Source organism: Emydura macquarii, unplaced genomic scaffold, assembly GCF_026122565.2.
Source record: "Emydura macquarii macquarii isolate MOO-44397 ecotype Brisbane River unplaced genomic scaffold, CSIRO-AGI_Emac_v2 contig_2897, whole genome shotgun sequence".
NCBI lineage: Eukaryota > Metazoa > Chordata > Testudines > Chelidae > Emydura > Emydura macquarii.
Genome location: NW_027133034.1, coordinates 47,644,931 through 47,665,331, shown reverse-complemented (window position 1 = coordinate 47,665,331; position 20,401 = coordinate 47,644,931). Strand labels below are relative to the sequence as shown.

At 40.0% G+C, this 20,401-nt stretch overlaps 1 protein-coding gene across 6 annotated transcripts in view; it reads right to left on the bottom strand.

The window, feature by feature from the left end:
• The window catches only part of ARHGEF28 (Rho guanine nucleotide exchange factor 28), a 158,765-nt gene that overhangs the window by 52,159 nt on the left and 86,205 nt on the right, over nucleotides 1–20,401 (bottom strand). For all 6 annotated transcript variants that reach the window (XM_067569267.1, XM_067569268.1, XM_067569273.1 and 3 more), the window contains 4 exons: nucleotides 12,590–12,720; nucleotides 9,538–9,839; nucleotides 3,675–3,864; nucleotides 1,589–1,700 (listed from right to left, as the gene is read on the bottom strand). In XM_067569267.1, coding sequence (XP_067425368.1) covers nucleotides 1,589–1,700; nucleotides 3,675–3,864; nucleotides 9,538–9,839; nucleotides 12,590–12,720 — 735 coding nt within the window. The remainder of the gene's footprint in view (nucleotides 1–1,588; nucleotides 1,701–3,674; nucleotides 3,865–9,537; nucleotides 9,840–12,589; nucleotides 12,721–20,401) is intronic.

Genomic DNA, 20,401 nt, shown 5'->3' with positions numbered 1-20,401 from the left:
ACAAAACTTTAATGTGAATTTGAGGACAAAAACTAAAAAATTTGAAGAAATGTTCACCTACATTTTAACCAAGATTGTTGCTGCTGTTTTTTGTGTTCTGCTACTAAGCCTCACATGAAAAATGTCCCAATCCTGCAAAAATGTGTTTAACCTTGAAGTCAATGGTACTGCAAGCTAAGTGTGTATGTAAGTCTTTCCAGCATATAGGCCTAAATAATATAAAGAAGCTTCTGAAGCCAATATAGGATAGTAGTTAAGCACTCACAACTTTAAGCGCATACTTAAAGATATGCTTAAATGTGTCCTGAATGAGGCTATTTTCCCTAAATGATGCAGCACATATTAGGAAAAAATACAGTCAATTTCCAACCCATATTTTCTCATGTTTATTGCTTTAAATAAGAATTTTCCTTTTGGAACAAAGTCCTGTTTGTTCTTATCCCAAAAGTAATTTGTTTTAAACATGAAGAAAAATGGGTTCTCTTGAAAATAAGCTGTTTTTCAGAGATGTGATCTTGAATAAGATCAAGTATATATTTCACACTTTACATCATTCAATAGATTTCTAATGTAGCATATTAGCTTTCTCTGAGGAAGGTCTGGGTTGTTTGCTAAGCTTCAAAAACAAAACAAAATGTTAAAATATAAGGATGTTAGAAACAATTTTTAACATCTTGCAGGCAGCACATAAGCAGAACAGTCAATTGTGTAACATGAGGCTACATTGTGGTGCTGAAACCAGGGGTGCTGGCACAGCCCCTGGCTTGAAGTAGTAATAACAAACACCAAATACCTGGTTTCCATCATCAGCATCCCCCACTATAAAAATTGTTCCAGCACCCCTGTGGGCAAACACCTATTAACTTCAATGGAAAGCTGCCTGAGTTAGGAATGAATAGGAGTGGAGGATCAGATCATCCCTACCACAGTAAAACATGCAGAATGGGGACATGGGGAAGGCAGGTCTGTGAGAATCACTTCACAGTAAATCCACACATCATCCCATGGAGAGTGTGGGGTTTGCTCCCCGGTCTGTGAAAAGGTCACACTTATGAACAAACTTCACAGATTCTCAAAAATCTGCAGGATGCTGGGGCCTTCTGCACAGAGGGTCTGTGCCTCTGCACCAACTTTGGCCTCTCTGTTGTCTCTCTCCTGGACTCCTGGGCTGACCCTGAGACATGCAGAGTATAGCAGGAGCAGGAATACCTAAAAAAGAAAATTCTGCCCTAGGCTGCCTTATCTTTTCAAATTAAGCACTGCAGGGGAGGAGCAGGGGACAATGTGCATCTCCCTTCTAGCTCCTTCAGGTTGCCCACTTCTCCCTTGAAGCTCTGGCTCCAGGCCCTCCAACACTGCACGCACTGCATCTACAGAGTGCCCTTTGAAGGTCCTGGAGGAATAATGTGGAGGCAGCTGAGCCTCATTTCCAGGTGGGCTGGCGGAGAGCTGCACACATGAGAACCCCTCCCCGCATGAACACCTGAGTGACAATCCAGACGCAAGTAAAGAAGTCAGCATTTGGCCTGTAGTAAGCATTGAGTTTGTGGCATTTCATACACACAAATAGAGTAGAACTAATACTCACCTTCATTTGAATCACAAACTGTGAAGTCCCGTGCAAAGCGAGATTTCCCTAATAAAACTTTGGGTGAGGAACATGAGTAAGAGCGTGATCGAATTCCAGAAAGTAATGATTCCTAGAAGAAATCAAAATGAAGGGGGAAAAAACCACATAATTTTAAGAAAAGGAAATAGCTCCGGCAAATCTTTTTCTAGATTCATAAATATTTAGAACTCACAGAAGATTCTAGGCTCCCCACTTCTGTTCTAGCTTCCAACCTGAGAAAAACTTGCATCTTTCCAAAGGTCAGAAATGTTTGGCATTACAGGAAAATGTGAGTGTGCAAATTATAATAAGAAAAATCATTTCAATTTGGCGGGGACCTCTGATGTTTTTCTTCTGCAGGGTCAATATGCGGATCACGGGCCAAATCCAGTCCACCAGATGTGCTTTTGAATGGACCCTGAAATCTTTATTTACTTATTATCATTGTTATTTTTAATATTATTTTCTCTGGAGTCTGTACCTTGCCTATACCTTGACCAAGAAATTTGTACTTGGACAAAAAATAATTGATTACCCCTATCCTACTGTATCACATGGCCAGTTATCTCACCTACCTTTTTATGGCAGTACTTGAACATGGTGTTTTCACACCAGAACAGACCAGTGTTCATCTAGCCCAGTACTCTGTCTCCAGCAGTGATCTGGATGTTCCAGAGGAAGTAATTAATCTCTTTCCTCCCTTTCCTTTACATTTATCTAATTGTGCCTGGATACCATGAGGGGAAATCTCCTGACCCCAGCTGCTGATCAGTTAATGATATACTTTGAAAGCAAAGTCATAATTATCTGGCCAAAGCCTATTTCTTTTTAGAATTAAAATCAAACTAACATTATCTGATTTTTGTGGTTCATTAAATACATGGACCTGCATTAAAAAAAACATATATTTTGTCTACTATACAGATATGTCATTGATATGCTAAGGATACAGGTGGTTTCACAGATAAAACAATATCTGTTTCTTTCAATTCCAGATTAAAAGTCAACTTTAAAGGCTCTGAAAGAAACAATAGTAATGGTCTGTGCTCTGTCTATCAGATGGAAGCTTGAATCATGACACCAACACTGAGCATATGCACCATAAAGTGCAATCTTTTCTCCAAAGAGGACAGTATATGACTGAGCCACTGTTTCATGAAAACTGAACCACTTTTCACCTTTACTGAGGATGGTCATTTGAAATCATTGGTACAGATAGCGCTGACATTGTATTACAAATGTATTGCTCACAATGTACCTGACCTAGAAATACTAATGGGAATTTCCATTGTGCACTTGCAGCAAAGATAACTCCATGTTGAAAAAATTTTGCTGAAGCAGCCTTGAATTCCAAAATATTATGAAAATTGATTTTCAGAATAAATACAACTGAGCAGGTTGGAAAATGTATTGGGGGTGGAGGGGAATCATTTATGTTTCAACTGAGAATTTTGCTGAATTGCTTGATAGAAAGAAACCAGTTTTTTTAAAAATAGCTTTCTTGCATTTAGGTTTGGTAGTTGAATCTTTTTTCCTCTGATATCTTTTTTCCTTCCCTTACATGAAAGACAGGTGAAGCCCAATGTCAGCCAGGACTTTTTATCTGTTTTATAAAATAAAAATAAATCTCATGCCTATGAATAAAAGAGAAAGAAACTCTGTATATATGTTTGAAGTTTCTAGAAATAGTCAAGAGATTTAATGAAGTTAATATAGCTAGAATATCTATGGGAAGCATTAGCAGAGAGAGAAGCTTGTACTAGTCAGTGTATAAAATTCAGCCAACTAAACCCTCATCCTTGACTGGCTTTTTTTTTTTAATCTATTTGCAAAGGCATTAACCTTCCTCTTGTGCCACAGAGAATACACTGGGCCAAAATTTTCCTCTCTGTTATACCAGTGTAAATAGGGATAAACTTTGTTGACTTCTAGGGAGTTAATCCAAATTTACACTAATATAATTTGGACGTGAATGTGGCCCTTCACATTTAAATACAAAGTCTTACATATTTTCAACAACTTAGTTGAAAGCAAAACAAACAAAACCAAAATGATATCCAAATACCTTTGACTGCAGATTGACAGATTCCATCCTGTGGATGTTATAATCCAGATTAGTGCTTGTCTCAGAAGAATCTAATTCATCCCTGCTGCTAGCCAATGTCACTGAAGAATTAAGGGGAGGGTAGCGAATATGGGATTTGTCAGAAATCCCTTCACTTCCATTGTCTACTTCAAGGTCATCAAGACTAGAACTGAAGCATACAACAAAATGTATGGAATGTACAGCAATCTAATTATCAACCTTTCAAACTTAATGCAACAAGCAAAGAGAATAGTCTACTAAATGGTGCTTGGGTTAGTCATGCTCTAGTCCTCTCTCAGATTTGTGGTCCCTCCTTATCATGCTCATGGCTTTCCTCCAGGTGCATCTTGTCTATACTTTAAAATGTGGCCATGTTGTAATCAGGCCCGGATACAAGTGTCTTAGAACTGGGTCCCCTTACCTGAATGCATTTGTAGAGTAAACAGACCCTTAGATAGTTGCATGTTAAGAAAAAGTGTAAACAGCTTATATAATGTGGCAATTCTCAGATAATTTTCCTTAACATCTGGAAACGAACAGAGGGTGGAAGGAAAAATCCACTAGGATACAGTAGAACCTCAGAGTTACGAACACCTCAGGAATGGAGATTGTACATAACTCTGAAATGTTCATAACTCTGAACAAAACATTATGGTTGTTCTTTCAAAAGTTTACAACTGAACATAGACTTAATACTGCTTTGAAACTTTACGATGAAGAAGAAAAATGCTGCTTTTAACCATCTTAATTCAAATGAAACAAGCACAGAAACAGTTTCCTTATCTTGTCAATTTTTTTAAAAACTTTCCCTTTATTTTTTTAGTAGTTTATGTTTAACACAGCACTGTACCATACAGTAGGTGCTTTTTTTCTGTTGGTTCGTGTGTGTGTGTGTGTGTGTGTGTGTGTGTGTGTGTGTGTGTGTGTGTGTGTGTGTGTGTGTGAAAAATAACCCTCACGACATTAAATTAGAGAATATTTGATTTGCAGATGTTCTTGAATATAACATTACAATGAGGTTTCCTGGCAGCATCAACACCACAGGGGGTTCTCTGCGATCATTTTGTCCTTTTATCTGCGTACATAAGCTCATGGTCTCTTTATTAATGTGACCAAAGTGAACGGTTGACTGCTTGCAACAACATTCCAGTCTTCCAGCATAAAACATTCAGAATATGCATTGTATTTCTCAAAAACTACAGATCCAAGCTAGGAATAGTAACATCATAACTTCTTCACACAGCATTAACATTCACCAAATTGAAAGTTTTATTTTTCAGCACAGTCCAAAACTGTTTTATCATTGGACTTCTGAATATTATCCATCCCCACATTTACCACTAACGTGCCATGTTACACTGAAATAAACAGACACTAACCTTTCAGCAACTGTTATTCTTCAAGATGTGTGGCACGTGTCCATTCTAATGTAGGTGTGTACACACCCCGGAATTTTTTCTCTTAGTGATATCCGTTGGGTCGGTTCTAGTGCCCCCTGGTGTCAGGCGCTTATAGTGCCCGTATAAAGTCCATGGGGCTGGATGCAATGCACCCAATGGTGCTGAGGGAGTTGGCTGATGTGATTTCAGAGCCATTGGCTATTATCTTTGAAAGCTCGTGGCAATTGGGGAAGGTCCCTGATGACTGGAAAAAAGCAAATATAGTGCCCATCTTCAAGAAAGGGAGGAAAGAGGATCCGGGGAACTACAGACCAGTCAGCCTCACCTCAATCCCTGGAAAAATCATGGAGCAGGTCCTCAAGGAATCCATTTTAAGGCACTTGGAAGAGAGGAAGGTGATCAGGAACAGTCAACACGGATTCACCAAGGGAAAGTCATGCCTGACCAACCTGACTGCTTTCTATGAAGAGGTGACTGGCTCTGTGGATGTGGGGAAAGCAGTGGATGTGATATACCTTGACTTTAGCAAAGCTTTTGATACGGTCTCTCACAGTACTCTTATCAGCAAGTTAAGGAAGTATGGATTGGATGAATGGACTATAAAATGGATAGAGAACTGGCTAGAGCATAGGGCTCAACGAGTAGTGATCAATGGCTCCATGTCTAGCTGGCAGCCAGTCACAAGCGGAGTGCCCCAGGGTCAGTCCTGGGGCCGGTTTTGTTCAACATCTTTATCAATGATCTGGAGGATGGGGTAGATTGCACCCTCAGCAAGTTTGCAGATGACACTAAGCTTGGGGGAGTGGTAGATACCCTGGAAGGTAGGGATAGGATACAGAAGGACCTAACAAACCGGAGGATTGGGCCAAAAGAAATCTGATGAGGTTCAACAAGGACAAGTGCAGAGTCCTGCACATAGGACGGAAGAATCCCATGCACAGCTACAGACTGGGGACCAACTGGCTAGGCAGCAGTTCTGCAGAAAAGGACCTGGGGGTAACAGTGGATAAGAAGCTAGATATGAGTCAGCAGTGTGCCCTGGTTGTCAAGAAGCCTAATAGCATATTGGGCTGCATAAGGAGGAGCATTGCCAGCAGATCGCGGGAAGTGATCATTCCCCTCTATTCAGCACTGGTGAGGCCGCATTTGGAGTAGTGTGTCCAGTTTTGGGCCCCCCACTACAACAAGCATGTGGAGAAGTTAGAGAGAGTCCAGCGGAGGGCAACAAAAATGATTAGGTGGCTGAAGCACATGGTTTATGAGGAGAGGCTGAAGGAACTAGGCTTGTTCAGTCTACAGAAGAGAAGAATGAGGGGGGGATTTGATAGCAGCCTTTAACTATCTGAAAGGGGGTTCCAGGAAGGATGGCTAGGCTGTTCTCAGTGGTGGCAGATGAGAAAACAAGGAGCAACGGTCTCAAGTTGCAGGGGAGGGAGGTCTAGGTTGGACATTAGGAAAAAGTTTTTCACTAGGAGGGTGGTGAAGTACTGGAATGGGTTACCTAGGGAGGTGGTGGAATCTCCATCTTTAGAGGTTTTTAAGCTGCGGCTTGACAAAGCCCTGGTTGGGATGATTTAGCTGAGGTTAGTCCTGCTTTGAGCAGGGGGTTGGACTAGATGACCTCCTGAGGTCCCTTCCAACTCTATGATTCTATGATAACGGGCTCTACTAACCAGTGACTATGGAGGCTCTCCAGCACCCAGGGGCCAAGCCTACATTTGCGGCCCCCCTGAAGACCTCACGCCCCCCCCACACACACAGGGCAGGAGGGGCCCTGGCACCACCCCCAGTTGCCCCGGGGAGAAGGGGTCTGTACCTGTGGGAGAGGGGCATAAGGCTTGGCCCCTCCCCTACCCTCTCCTCGGTACGCCATTTCTGCTAACCCCTCTCCTCTTCAGTTTCTTCTTGCTGACCATCTCCAAGAGAGGGGACAAAGGGTGGGTTTTGGAATGGACATGTGCAATACATCTCATAGAACAACAGTTACAGAAAGGTTAGTGACCATTTTTTCTTCTTCAAGTGCTCGTACGAGTCCATTCCAAAGTAAGTGACTCAGAAGCAGTTGCACTGGAGGTGGGTTTGGAGATTAAGGACAGGTTGGCTGTTAATACAGCCCAGATGAAGCCAGCAGCATCTCTGTGGTACACAGCATGCTGTGTAATGGCATAGTGGGTTGTGAATGTGTGAATCGATGACCAAGTTGCTGCCCTGCAGATGTCCTGAATTCAGACTTGTGCCAAAAAGGCAGCAGAAGAGCCTTGATACCTCATAGAGCGAGCTCTTAGTCGAGTACTCCCTCAATGAACTCTATCCTTTGAACCAGCATCAGGGTGGACTTCTGGACATTTAACAGAAGGCCCAGTGCATTCGAGGTTGATTGCATGAAATGGATGTTGGCCTTCATTTGATCCCTGGACCAGCCCTGACCAGCCAGTCATCAAGGCATGGGAATACACAGACTCCCTTTTTTCTGAGAAAGGCCGCTACTACCGCTATGCACTTTGTAAAAACCTGTGGGGCAGCAGGGAAGATGGAAGAATGCTCTGAACTGAGGCTGAGGTACTTGGTGCTGAGTACAAGTGTGGCTCCGAGGCCAGTCTTCGGGCCACCCCCATAAGGAGGACTTTCAATCTAACAGCTCGGGCTTTCTAGATTCGGGGTCTGAAGTCCTTGCAAATTTGTCAGCAGTCTTTTCTATGAACTTCCCCTAAGCACTTTAGGCAGCTTGAGTGCGGGTCGCTCAAAGGCATAGACTTACTGCACAAGGCAGAAAGCTTGAACCCGGTGACCAAGGCATGCTTCGGCACCGGGATAGTGGACAACCCTGCTATTTCACAGCGGAGGAGCCCAAACTATCTAGAACTACTAAAAAACTACACTAACTACGGTAACTATTTACACTAAGACTGACAGAAAAACCACTAAGAGAAGGAATTGCCTAAGCAATGAGGGTTCCACCATACATCACAGGTGATAAGAAGGTACTGAAGGGGAGTGCGGTCGGCAGGGCCCTTTATACTGGCACTACAAGCGTGTGACACCAGGGGGTTCTAGAGCCGACACAATGGTTATCACTATGGGAAAAAATTCTGGCAATTGTGTACAAGGACTCGAAGAAGAAAATTAAGTTACTTAGCCTCTTTGTATGTTAGTTTCACAAATAGGGATAACAATGCCTAATGTAGACACACTGCACCAACGTGAAGCAGGACTTGGTTTATCATGGCTTACGACAGTAACTTACACTAGGAATTACATGGGCACAAATTTCTCCAAAATAATCAGGACCTACGCAAAGATGTTGTGAAGATGTATTAATTAATGTTTGCAAAGCACTTTGAGGCCCTTGAATGAGAATACTATTTAACAGCAATTTTTTATTATTTTACTGTAGTATTACTTAGTACCTGATCTGATCCTGCAGTCTGTATTCAGGCAGAACTCCCCATGAATGTTTTAGGGAGGGATAATTTTTAAGTAGGCATTAAGATAGAGGACAGGTCCTGTGTTGTAGCTGGGGAAAACCACACACAGCTCAGAAGGAAAGTGGTGTGTGTGTGTAAAGGTAACTTTAAACCATCTTTGTGTTCCCCAGTTCTGGAGCAGGTTCTGCTCCCAGCATAACACAGAGCTGCCCATAGGAGAATCCTCCAATGGCTGGACCTGCTGAGTTTAGGGCCGCTTTGTACCAGTGGAGCAGCACAAAGCGGTTTGAACACACCAGAGATTTAGGCTCATGGTATATTGTAGCCCTGTGACTGTCAATCTGAAAAACTCAGATGCATTCAGGAACATACAACTCCCTTAAGGTCTATTTGGATCAGGCCCTCAGTGGGGAATAACATTTATAAATTGATTTAGGCTTCACTTTCACAGTTTATGACATTATGAAAAACTTCTCAGTGAAAATTCACATAATTAATAGTTGCCTGGTTCTGTTTTTCTAGCAAGTGTCACACTTTAGAGCACCTACCACAATTTAGGCCAAGAAGTATGAAGTCACTTAGATTCCAGGTTTTGTCTTATTTTTCTAAACTAAAATATTTATATAGTTAGTTAATTAATATTACACACACACAAAATATAATGCTGATAGTCACTTCAATTTCGAGGATGACATCAACAATCATAGTTTGTACTAAGGGGTCTTCATGTGACTCCATAGACCAATTAGAGAAGAAAAACGTTTGCCACACTGGCCAGAGAGCCATTTGCCTAGCTGTTCAATTGAGCTGCACATTATTTCCATGCCTGGCACTGTGTGTCCAGCTACTCCATACGCTTCTTCTCAAAGTCATGTGTGCCTACCTTTACAGAGTGATGCCATGCAATATGATCACATATTAATATGTAAAATTATATGATTTTATATAGAATTAATATACAACATAGTATTAAATTTTAAGTCTTTTCCTGACAATGCTATAAAAACAACTCCATACCTTCTTTTTTTCATGTCAGCATAAAGTTGACTTCGTTCCTTATTAAATCCATGGGACTTGAGTGGTAGATATGAACCTACTGCATACAGATTTGAAGGAGAAGTGAAAGGTTGCAAGCCTATGTTGTCTACATTATTCATTGTCATTTGGTTATCTTCATTTATGGCATAAATATATTGATTGCTTTCCTTAAGTGAGGCATAGGATGAGCTCTTGGGTGTCAGGGTTGAGTGTGTGCAATCTTTGCTTGTTTCAGTGGTGACATTGTCTACATCAATGTAGTTCACATCCAAATCTCCAACCTGGAGCACGAGATAGATATGTATTAATGTTAGCGAAAAGTAAGTAACAATGTATTGCTAGAGAACAGTGATCTTTCTTCAAACTATACTTCTCTGTACCACTGTTTTTTCCTTTGTTAGTTTTCTGGGGCACAGAAATTAGAGACAAACTAATATGGCTATGAAGTTCAAGTCCTCAAGGTCATTCTTCCATAATTACAGGAGTAATGGATTGGAATTTGTTAGTTGAATGAAGTGGTTTTCAACTTTTTTTCATTTGCAGACCCCTAAAAAATTATGAATAGAGGTGCGGACCCTTTTGGAAATCTTAGACTTAATCTGCAGACCCCCAGGGATCCACTGACCACAGGTTAAAAACCACTGGTCTAATTGGATTTCCCACTCGGTTTCATCCAGTTTATAATATGAAATAACTCATAACTTACTTTCTGGTCTTATAACTTAACAGCAGCTTTGTTTGTTTCTTAAGTTAAAATTGCACAGCCCAGTAACCCATAAAATGGATTAGTGTGTTTAGGGTTATTCGGGGAATAACTGAATCATTTCATTTCACTGAGTCATTTCACATGGAAAAAGCAGCTTACAAGACAAGCATGCTTCTTTCCCAATTCTTCTTTCCCTTTCACAAAGGCTGTAAGCTTAGGGACAGATCCTTACATGATCTGCCACAGTGCTTCTCCAGGAGTTTGAAGGGAGAAGGAATCTTTGCCCCAACACCACTGAGCACCAATGGTGTTGCTCCTTTATCCTATGCAGATTATATACTCCTTGTCTCACACATAGAAGGCAATGGCATCTGGAGCTGCATTTACTCAAGTTGAGTGCAAGGACCACAGTTTGGACCCAGGTAAGCAATGGTGACTATATAATTCTTTTAAAAACCAGGATAGAATTTTTGTATCCCTCTGCAAAGGATATTAATTTACAGTTAAGTAAGTGTAATGGTTAGTTAGAAGTGGAATGCTCTTGAAGGGATAGATGAGTAGCCAAAATCTGGCTGTAGCTCAGCACCTCTAGAAAGAACAGATATAAGCAAAAAGAAAGAAAGCAAGAAAGAAAACAGTTTCAAAAGGGAAAAGTTCAATTGTTTTAGCTTACTGACATATCTAATCCAATTCTGGAGGGTTTTGTAGGGTAGAAGCTTCTCTTAATAAACCCTGACTAGACCTACTGAGATTTTATAAAAGTCCTGTTTCTACGATCAAAGATATTAGCCTGTCAGAAACCTGGTATCACTTTTGCTGTACTAAGCAGATCACATACAAGAAGAGTAAAATTCTCCTCTCAGATTTTACCCACCAGTTCTACACTCAATAGTACTGTATGGGGCAGTATTGCCATATCACAGCCGTGGGTATCCCACATACATTAGCAGAGAAGAATATCAAGGTTAGGTCCTGTTGTGCAGATCCCAGAGGAGAATGTGGCCCAAGCAAAATTCAATTTTCTGATGTATTATTAGGAGTTACGCTGTCAAAAGGTAGAGGCTCAGTCCTGAGACCCCATCCAAGAATATGCACATGCCACAGTGCATCTGTGATTGAACATGGAATTATCATGACTATATGTGCAACTTGGATAAAGGCAGATACAAATGGCTGTTCACATGCCTAATTATCCATTTGCATGTGCTATTATTCAATTTGCATACTTTAAGGTGGTAGGCTTATGAAGAATTGTGGCAATCAAAGGTGCACTATTGGACATTTTAGGTCATGACTGACCCTCAGTTCAGAAAATTTGACCTAATTACATGTTTTGTGACCGTCACAAAGAATAATATCAGCTCTTAATACAATGGGTGAATGTTCAATGAAAGGAAAAAGAATACAAGGATGAGCTTTCAAGATCTCTGCCTTTTTCTAAGATTTTCACTTAACATATACAATAATTTCTTACATTTATATACTGTCTTTCATAGTGCCTGAAAGATCCCAAATCATTTTTCAAATTATATATACAAGGATCACTTTAACCCCTACTGAAATGCAGCCACCTCTCACTGGAAATTGGCAGCTGTTTCACAATACATAGCAATTATCTACAACTGTGTACAATAGAACACAAAGTGAGGACAAAGAGCACACTGAATTAAGATTGTAGGAAGAATTTAGGTAGGCAGGATGCCATTACCCAAAACATAAGCTGGCCAGATTCTACAGGGGCTAGTCTCTTATTCTTGTGATAGGTGATAGTTAATAATAATAAAATAAAATAAAATAATAATAAAAAAGCATAGTTAATAATCATAAGCGGTCAGGGCCTATTTTATATGACATCTGTTAGAAACCATTCCCAACTTTATGGTGCCCTATAACAAGAATGGCACTTTGGTTTGTCTGGTCACTTATTTTTTATTTCTGTTGAGGGGGCTTGTTAATTAACAAACATCAGGAAACATGACCCTGTTCTTGATAACAGGGAATTCAGATGCAAATAACCAAGGCTGTTAAATTCATATTTGCAAGGAAGCAAAGAGTTGTTCAGCTTATAGAAAACTAAACTAAAAAGCTAAAAGATTTACATTTTTATAAATCATAAAAGCATCTAATAAAGGAGTCAAGAACGACAGCAGCCAAGGGAACAAAGTTGCTGTCATTCCATAAACCTATGTAGTATTTACAAACATAAATCATTGGAAGGCTCTACCATCTGATCCCCATTTTACGAAAATTCAAATAATGTAATTTATCAGGAGACAATGAACAGCGGTGTACTCAGAGCACAAATGCAAGCTTAAATTATCTTACTTGATCCACTACCATGCAATTTGCATACACTTCATCACTTCCATTCAGCATGGCAGTAAGTCTGGCTGCAGCAAAGAAGGTAGGTGGATTTTTGGATTTCTTGAGGACATCCAGTGTAGAATGTCGTTGCTCTGGAATGAAATATTGTGGGAAAATACAGAAATTATTTTTTCACACCACTTCCTTTTCTCTTCTCCATTCTGTCATAAAAATGGCTAAGCCTAGTCACTAAGCATCAAATTTTGAAGAGACTTATTACTAGTTATTCCCAGAACATTTGAGATTGCATATCTGTATTCATTCAAAAACCTGCATTTGTATACAGAAGCTCTCTGACAAACTATGTGATTCCGTGACGTTTGTCAAAGGGAAATTAGTGAGCAACAAATACAGCTGAGTGACATTTTTGGCCCAACTTTTTTCCTCCCAAAAATGCAGATTCAGCTTGACCAAAACATTTTGCTAATCTGTGCCGATTACGGCAACTTGTTTTAGTCAAAAAAATAAAAATTTCCCCACAAATGTCGAAACATTTCATTTTGACATTTCCGAAATGAAGCGTTTTGGTTTTTCAGGCATGGTTCACAAGGGGACTTATGTGCCATTCAGAAAATGGAAGAGGAGGTGGAACCTGGTGGGTAGGACATTCACCGGGAGCAGGGACACCTGGTTTCCAGTTCCTGCTTCAATGAATATTTTATTATTTACTTATATTGGAACAGCTTCAACAGGAGAAATTGAGAGGGACTCCAGCCAAAATGGCCAGTAACATGGTAGTTAAGACATTCACCTGGGAGAGGGGAGATCTGGGTTCAAATCCCTTCTTCAGAGCAGGGACTAAAACCTCAGTCTCCCATATCCAAGTTGAGTGCCTTAGCCACTGTGCTATTAGGTATAAGGGAGGCAGCATTACCTCACCATCTCTTCTGTTTTATGAGCAGTGCCTAAAGCCCTTGGTGAATCAAGCCCATCAGTTCAAAATTTCCTCTGCTTTTATTAAAAAACAGTTAGAATGTCTGAAATTGAAACAAAACATTTTGTTCAACCCAAAACAACTTCTTTTTCCCAGAATTTTTGATTTGCCAAAAATTCTGAAAAATTTCAGTTTTGGGTTGATCCAAAAGGAATTTTTGTTTTGTTTTGTTTTTTGGAACTACAACAAACCAAAAAATCAGTTACTTGCACAGCTCTAGCAACACATTAACGTTCAATCAACTGCAAATGAGTATAGTAGTAGCTATCTAGCTAGCAACACAAGCATAGCACCGTAGACCAACCAGCTTAAATCCTACATGTTTTCAGATTTTGCTTATAGTAAAAATAATTACCACCATTTTACTGATGGAGAAACCAAAATATAGCAGCAGCTATGCTGCAGCCTGGGGACAGGATTCCTTCCCTGATTCCACACAGAACCCCAGTGTGCAGTCCAGCCAGATATACAGTTCTCTACTTCCAGGATTTCTCCTTTTGTAGGATACTAACTTCCTTTTTACATTTTTGCAGAAGGACATAAAAAGGCAGTTTATAAACATCAGTAATAAACTTTGTAATGAAATGATCGACACCATTAATTACTGCATAGTTTCATTGAATCTTAATTACTCTATAGTGCCAGACCCTTAATGTTGTGGGTGCAACATAAAGCCTGTCATTATTAGTTTGATAACAATGCAATACAAACTGGAAAGATCTGGTACTCCCTCCCTCGCCTCTAAGACAAGATCCATATTTAGATATCAGTATAACTCATTCCTTGGTATGGGAATCTAGGTCTGCGATTGACTACTGTCCATGTCAACTTTAAACAAAAATGTATATGTGAGAGGAGTATACTATGGAAGGTAATAAGTATTCAAAAAGCTGTGCAGAACTTGACAATTTCTATTTCTGATACATGATTCAGAAAAAAAAAATGGAAAAGGTTTACTTACCACAAAAAACATATTTACTGGTTTGTCAAACTACCATCTTTCCCACATGATTTTAGAAGCCACTATTTGTACAAGCTGCTAGAAGCAGAAAACAATGATTTATGCCATTTAAAAACAAGGATTCCTGCCCTTGGATAGGAATGGTTTCTATTTTCAACCTGCATCAGGATTGCTGGTGTACCGTGACAGAATCTGAAAGGTGCACAAGGTGAGATACGATTTTGGGACTGGGATGGAATTTACAAAACTACATCGCTTCTTGGCCTTTGGTGGCTAAAATCAAGCGTATTATATGATGTCTGAACTTCTCATGTAAAAAGACATTACACATTTACATTCAAAGAATGTCTTTATTTTCTCAGATATTCTCTATCAAATTCTACCATACTACTTCCAACATGGTAGAAAAATAAATCAGAGATAAATAATGCCTATCAATAAAATGCAGTTAATAAGCAGCCATTTATCATCTGTTGTAATAAATCAGGACTTGGCCAGACAGTAAGACACTGGCATTGAAGGTTGTGCATGTTTTTCTTCATAAAATATAACAACTTATTGATTTCATGATTAATTAATAAAAACTTACTAAAATACTTTACCGACATCACATACATTTTTGTCTTTAGTTTCTACCAAAATAACCACCGCTTTAGATGTTGCAGGATGTTGGTGGCATACCCTATTGTTTTATCCAAGAGAAAAACCTGGCCCAGCGATGGAAACATTTTCAGTGAGCTCTGCAGACATTCTGCTTTTCAAACTGCTTACGAGTAGAAGACTCATGTACAAATTTCACCACTTAGCAGACCGATCTGCCCAATCAGCAGTACTAAATATTGGTCAAGTTGGTACATTTAGCCCCATCTCAGCAGCAGATTGCTGAATTTGAAAACTATCAGGGAGCAGCACTGTACAGCGTTCCAGCCAGTTCAGTTTTAGGCAAGATGGGTAGTCAGGGACTTAAAAACTTTCTTTTGGAAGAAAGCCTCCCCCCCCCCCCAAAAAAAATCACGTAAAATCAAGCGTTCCCTATTGAAATCAACGGAAATACACAGATGTAAAATGTACGTGAGGTTCTTTAATTTTTACATGTTTAAAAATTTTCAGTAGACACATCTGACACAAGTTTGTCCGGCATCAAAAACTATACAAGAATTTCCTTAGTTCTATGGACTACAACCTATTTCCTGCAAAGCACAGGAGGAGGAGGAGGAGAAAACCAATAAAGATTTAGGGACGTAGGCGGAAAAACAAAGAAATGCCATTGCCTCTGGAAGATGCTGTAAGTCTCAAAGTGCAGAGAGAGATGAGGTAAGACGTGATGGCAGTGACTGGAAATTACACTTGGTCAAGGTCTGGGACATGCTTTACTAAATCCAGGACTAGGGCCAAAATAGCTATGCTAAACCAACAAACAATGCCCAGCACCCACAATCAACAGAGGAGGGATCCTGAATAGACAACAGGTGATGTACAAGTGCCCGGGAGGATGGAAAGAGCACCGGACACAGGAGTATGTGTGGCTGGATGGGGGGAGGGTTCTCCCCACCCAGTACTGCCTCCTTCCCATTGGCTGGGGGATAGGTGAACAGGCTTTCATGCTCCCACTCCCACCACTTATTTAAACAGTGCCAGGCTTTTTGAAAGCCTCTTGCTCCTGCTACCTACCCAGTCCTCCCTTTCCTTAGCTGCAGTGTAGCTGCTGCAGTTTTTAGGATGCTGCAGATCCGACCAATTGCCTGTTTTGGGATCAGGAAGGAATTTTTCATGTTGGATCAAATTGGCAAGAGGTCTAGTGGGTCTTTTTCACCTTCCTCACAGCATCATGGAGGCACAGTCAGGATACAGCATTAAGACTTTAAAAGCTTCATACTAGGAAGGACTGCTGAGCTCATTACTCCTTGTGGGCAGTGTCCTAGTGCAGATAAGGCTAAAAGGGACCACCTCCAAGGCCAAGGAGTAAATAAGATCCAACATTTTGCTGGCAGTCCTTTTGCCTATAAGAGAAAAAGGAGACCTAAACTCTTTGCAGTCTAAGGTCCTCCCTTAGGATCCTCTATAAGACTTCCATTTGGAGGGGTGAGAGGTGCAGAAGAGTAGGAGGGGTGGAGTGGATTCAGAAGTGAACTAAGTACTAGGCATAGACCAAGGGTTCTTCCCTGAGTTATTGGTTATAAGATAACAGGTCTGGACCCAATTAAATACCTAGTATGTGAGGGATGAGACACATAACGCCCCTCCCCAATGTTAAATTAAGTTATGGCCTGCCCCTTAAAATCCATCCCACATGTCTTTCATTTATTCACCTGCGTGTCCTGATCAAATGCAGGTTTCACATCTTAGGATTGGAACAAAAAGCTGCTTGTCAACTGGAAGTTGGAAATTTAAATTTTAAAATGGTATATTATAAACTATTTGGTTTCTAACCCAGGCAGGTTTGTGGGATATCAGAACACAAAACCACATCCTTTATCTTACTGTTTTGCTTTTCCTTCCTGCTTCAATTCCAACATGATTTTAGTGACTGCCATCTTGAGAACTGTTAGAGCTACAAACTGATTCTTTATGCCTACCAAAAACCCTATTTTAAAATTATATAAATCATGGTTTTCTACAGCAGTTTGACAGATATTGACAGTTAAAACTCACATGGAAAATGTTGGTATTTGGCAAAATATGTTTTCATGGCAAGTAAACTTTTCAAGGTCCAAGTCCTGAACCAAGGCTCAGAAAGAAAAAATAATGATGCAGACGACATGCAGATGACATGGACAATACTCAATCACAGAGCTAGAGTGATATATGGCTCTGAATAACAATCCATTCAGGTATCAGGCTTTTTTGAATCAATGTGCAAATCAGAGCCAACTCCTACTGAGATGGTTTAAGAAACGGTCCCCACTGCTGCAGCGCTACTGTCAGGTAACTAACCATGTTACAAGTTATGCATCCCAAGCCAAAGACAAATCATTATGATGCTATTTTATTCATAGGGCACTTTTAATACCACATACACTACCGAGTGATATTACTACTACATAAAGGAGTAATAGTCTGGTGCAGAAATCTCCAACAAAGAGAGTTGGGATATTTTCAGCCACTAAATCTTTATGAATAGCATTTTAATAATTAATGGATGTAATGTGTTTTGCTGGTGATGTTTCAGTTGGTTTATTTTTAAAGCTGCAATCTTTGAATAGTCCAATGGACTTTTAACTAAAAATCAAATCTCAATGGATTATTTTGGGCTTTCCAATATACTGCAATCCTGCAGCTCTTCCAAAAGCAGAACCCCCTCCCACTCTCTACCCCCATCTTGATTTCCTATCTGCATGAAAAGACTACTGGGTCAGTCTAACTTCATAACAGGAAAAGTTTTTCAAGACTTTGCTGAACTCAGGTGAGAGCACTAATAATTACACATTGACTGTGTTAGTAACTTATTTCCTTGGGGAAAGTCCAGGGCAATTTAAAAAAAAGTGACAAAACCATAGCAAACGTACATGTTACACACCAAATTTATGTGGCCCCACTGACTGTTTTCAGCCTGACAAGCAATCAGTTACAATTCAAATATCGCACTTGATCCTGATGTCACAGAAATCAATAGCAAAACTCCTACTGATTTCAATGGAAGCAACTTCTAGTCCATTATATTACAAATCAGCTGCCAATATTAACATGCTGCAAGCCCTTACTTAACTGAAAAATTAGAAATGCCAACTAAAAAGTGGTTTCAATAAAAACACCTCGAATACCCATTTACCCTATCAACGTTGTTATGACTAAAGACCCAAAATAAAACACAGTTAAAAGAAATTGGTCAAATTCAGCAAAGCTGGTGCAAGGATGTGTAGAATATGGTGAACCTTATGACAGATGAGATCATAGCATGAGAGTCGCCCCTTTGGATGGCATGTGCCATCTGCCGCTGATTGGCACTGTGGGTTCTACAGAATGGAGCTTTCATTGCCTCCAGTATGAATTCTGCAGGTGGAAGACTCCAAAAAGAGCCATACAATTGGTACCACTGGGTCATCCGAGGCACATACACTCTAATGTTATCCTGTTGTAGTCCTCTTGCCCTGTAAACAGAGTTATGTCTTTTTTATGCAATCACAACCTAACAGTTTCTGCCACCCCAGAGCTCCCCCCTCAGCTTTAAGCCAACCAACACTGGTGAAAACCATCAGCTGGTGTTTATGGTGCTGGTGAATCTGCCGTAAAACTTTTACATGTCTGAAAGGTTGTTGTAATGGGTTGTGATTTATTTACCCCAAAAAATCTTACTCAGATTCAATACCTAGAGTTCATTAAGGCTCTCACTTTTTAACCCAATTTTCAAGCAGGGCTGGCTGGGTTGCTCTAAGTGACAAATCTCAATATTATTAAGCTATGTTCTGTAGCAAGAAAATGGGCAAAGTCGATATAAAAAAGCAAGCCTAACTGTCTATATTAACAGAGTTGTAGCTGTGTCGTTCCCAGTATATTAGGGAGAAAAGATGGGTGAGATAATATCTTGTCCCCCTCACCAACAGAAGTTCATCCAATAAAAGACATTAACTCACTTACCTTGTCTCTCTATTAACTAGGGTGACCAGATAACAATTGTGAAAAATCGGGATGAGGGTGGGGGGTAATAGGCACCTATATAAGAAAAAGCCCTGAATATTGGGACTGTCCCTATAAAATCAGGAGATCTGGTCACCCTACTATTAACAGAGTATGTAGATCAACATTACTGACATGGTAAATGAAGATTTAAATGACAACAAATATTTTTGTTATTTAGAGTCAAAAGCAAAAAAAAAATGTTGCTAGATGAGAGAAATTATAATGTCCAAATGTTAAAAAAGTGTTGCTTGGAAACACAGTGAATCATTTAACTTTATTCTCAAACATGTTAAGTTGTCATCATATGTAAGAGTCACACATTTCAGCAATCAGGGAAGCTAACAAAAATACGTTCATTTTTAACAATAGAGCTTCAAAATTATGCTAATTTTAAATGTGTTTTGTGTTAGCATAAGAAAAACCTATAGCCTTGAATGACCTACTTTGGAGAATACATAATGACACTGAAGTACATAATGACACTGAAGATTTTTTTCCACTCAAGTCAAATCTTCTATCAAGAAGTTTTTAAAAAGCATGCACAGTGAGAGAGAACTGAAATACATCCATGTGCCGAGATTGGGAGCCAGGAAAAAAATGACATTCTTTTCTTTGGATACAATAAATAGCTTTCAGACAGCTCACCAACATTACCTCCAGCAATCTGAATAGGGATTAATGTATAACTTGAAGTATTACAGCTATGGAACAAGGAAGGAAAAATCAGACAATTAAACACATTGGCCAACATTTTCAAACCTGGGTCCTTAAATTTAAGCATGTCAGTCCAGATTTGGACATCTGGATTTGGAATCAGATTTCTAACAGCACTCAGGCACCCCAAATGGAGTGAGAATGTCAAAAGAGCTCAGCTCCAGACAGGTAAAATCTGGCCCTCACACCCAATTCAGCAAAGTGCTTAAGCCTCTGTCTAACTTTAAGCACATGAGGAGTCTAAGATGCCAGACTGACTTCAATGCAACTACTCACCTGTTTAAAGTTAGACATGTGCTTAAGGAGCTTGTGAAATTGGGGATTCAGTGCCTAACTTTAGGCACCCAAGTGTGAAAATCTTGACCACAATTTTCAATCTGCTTATTTCACAAAAGACAACTGAACATGTAGTTCAGCAAGGATGTGCTTGGAAAAGAAGCAGAAACAATTGTACGTAACTTGTTCAGGGCAGTTTCCCATTACTAAAACCAGTTAGCTGTAGAGTAGCTGCAGTACACTCGAGAAGCCGCCCAGGTTCTAACTACTG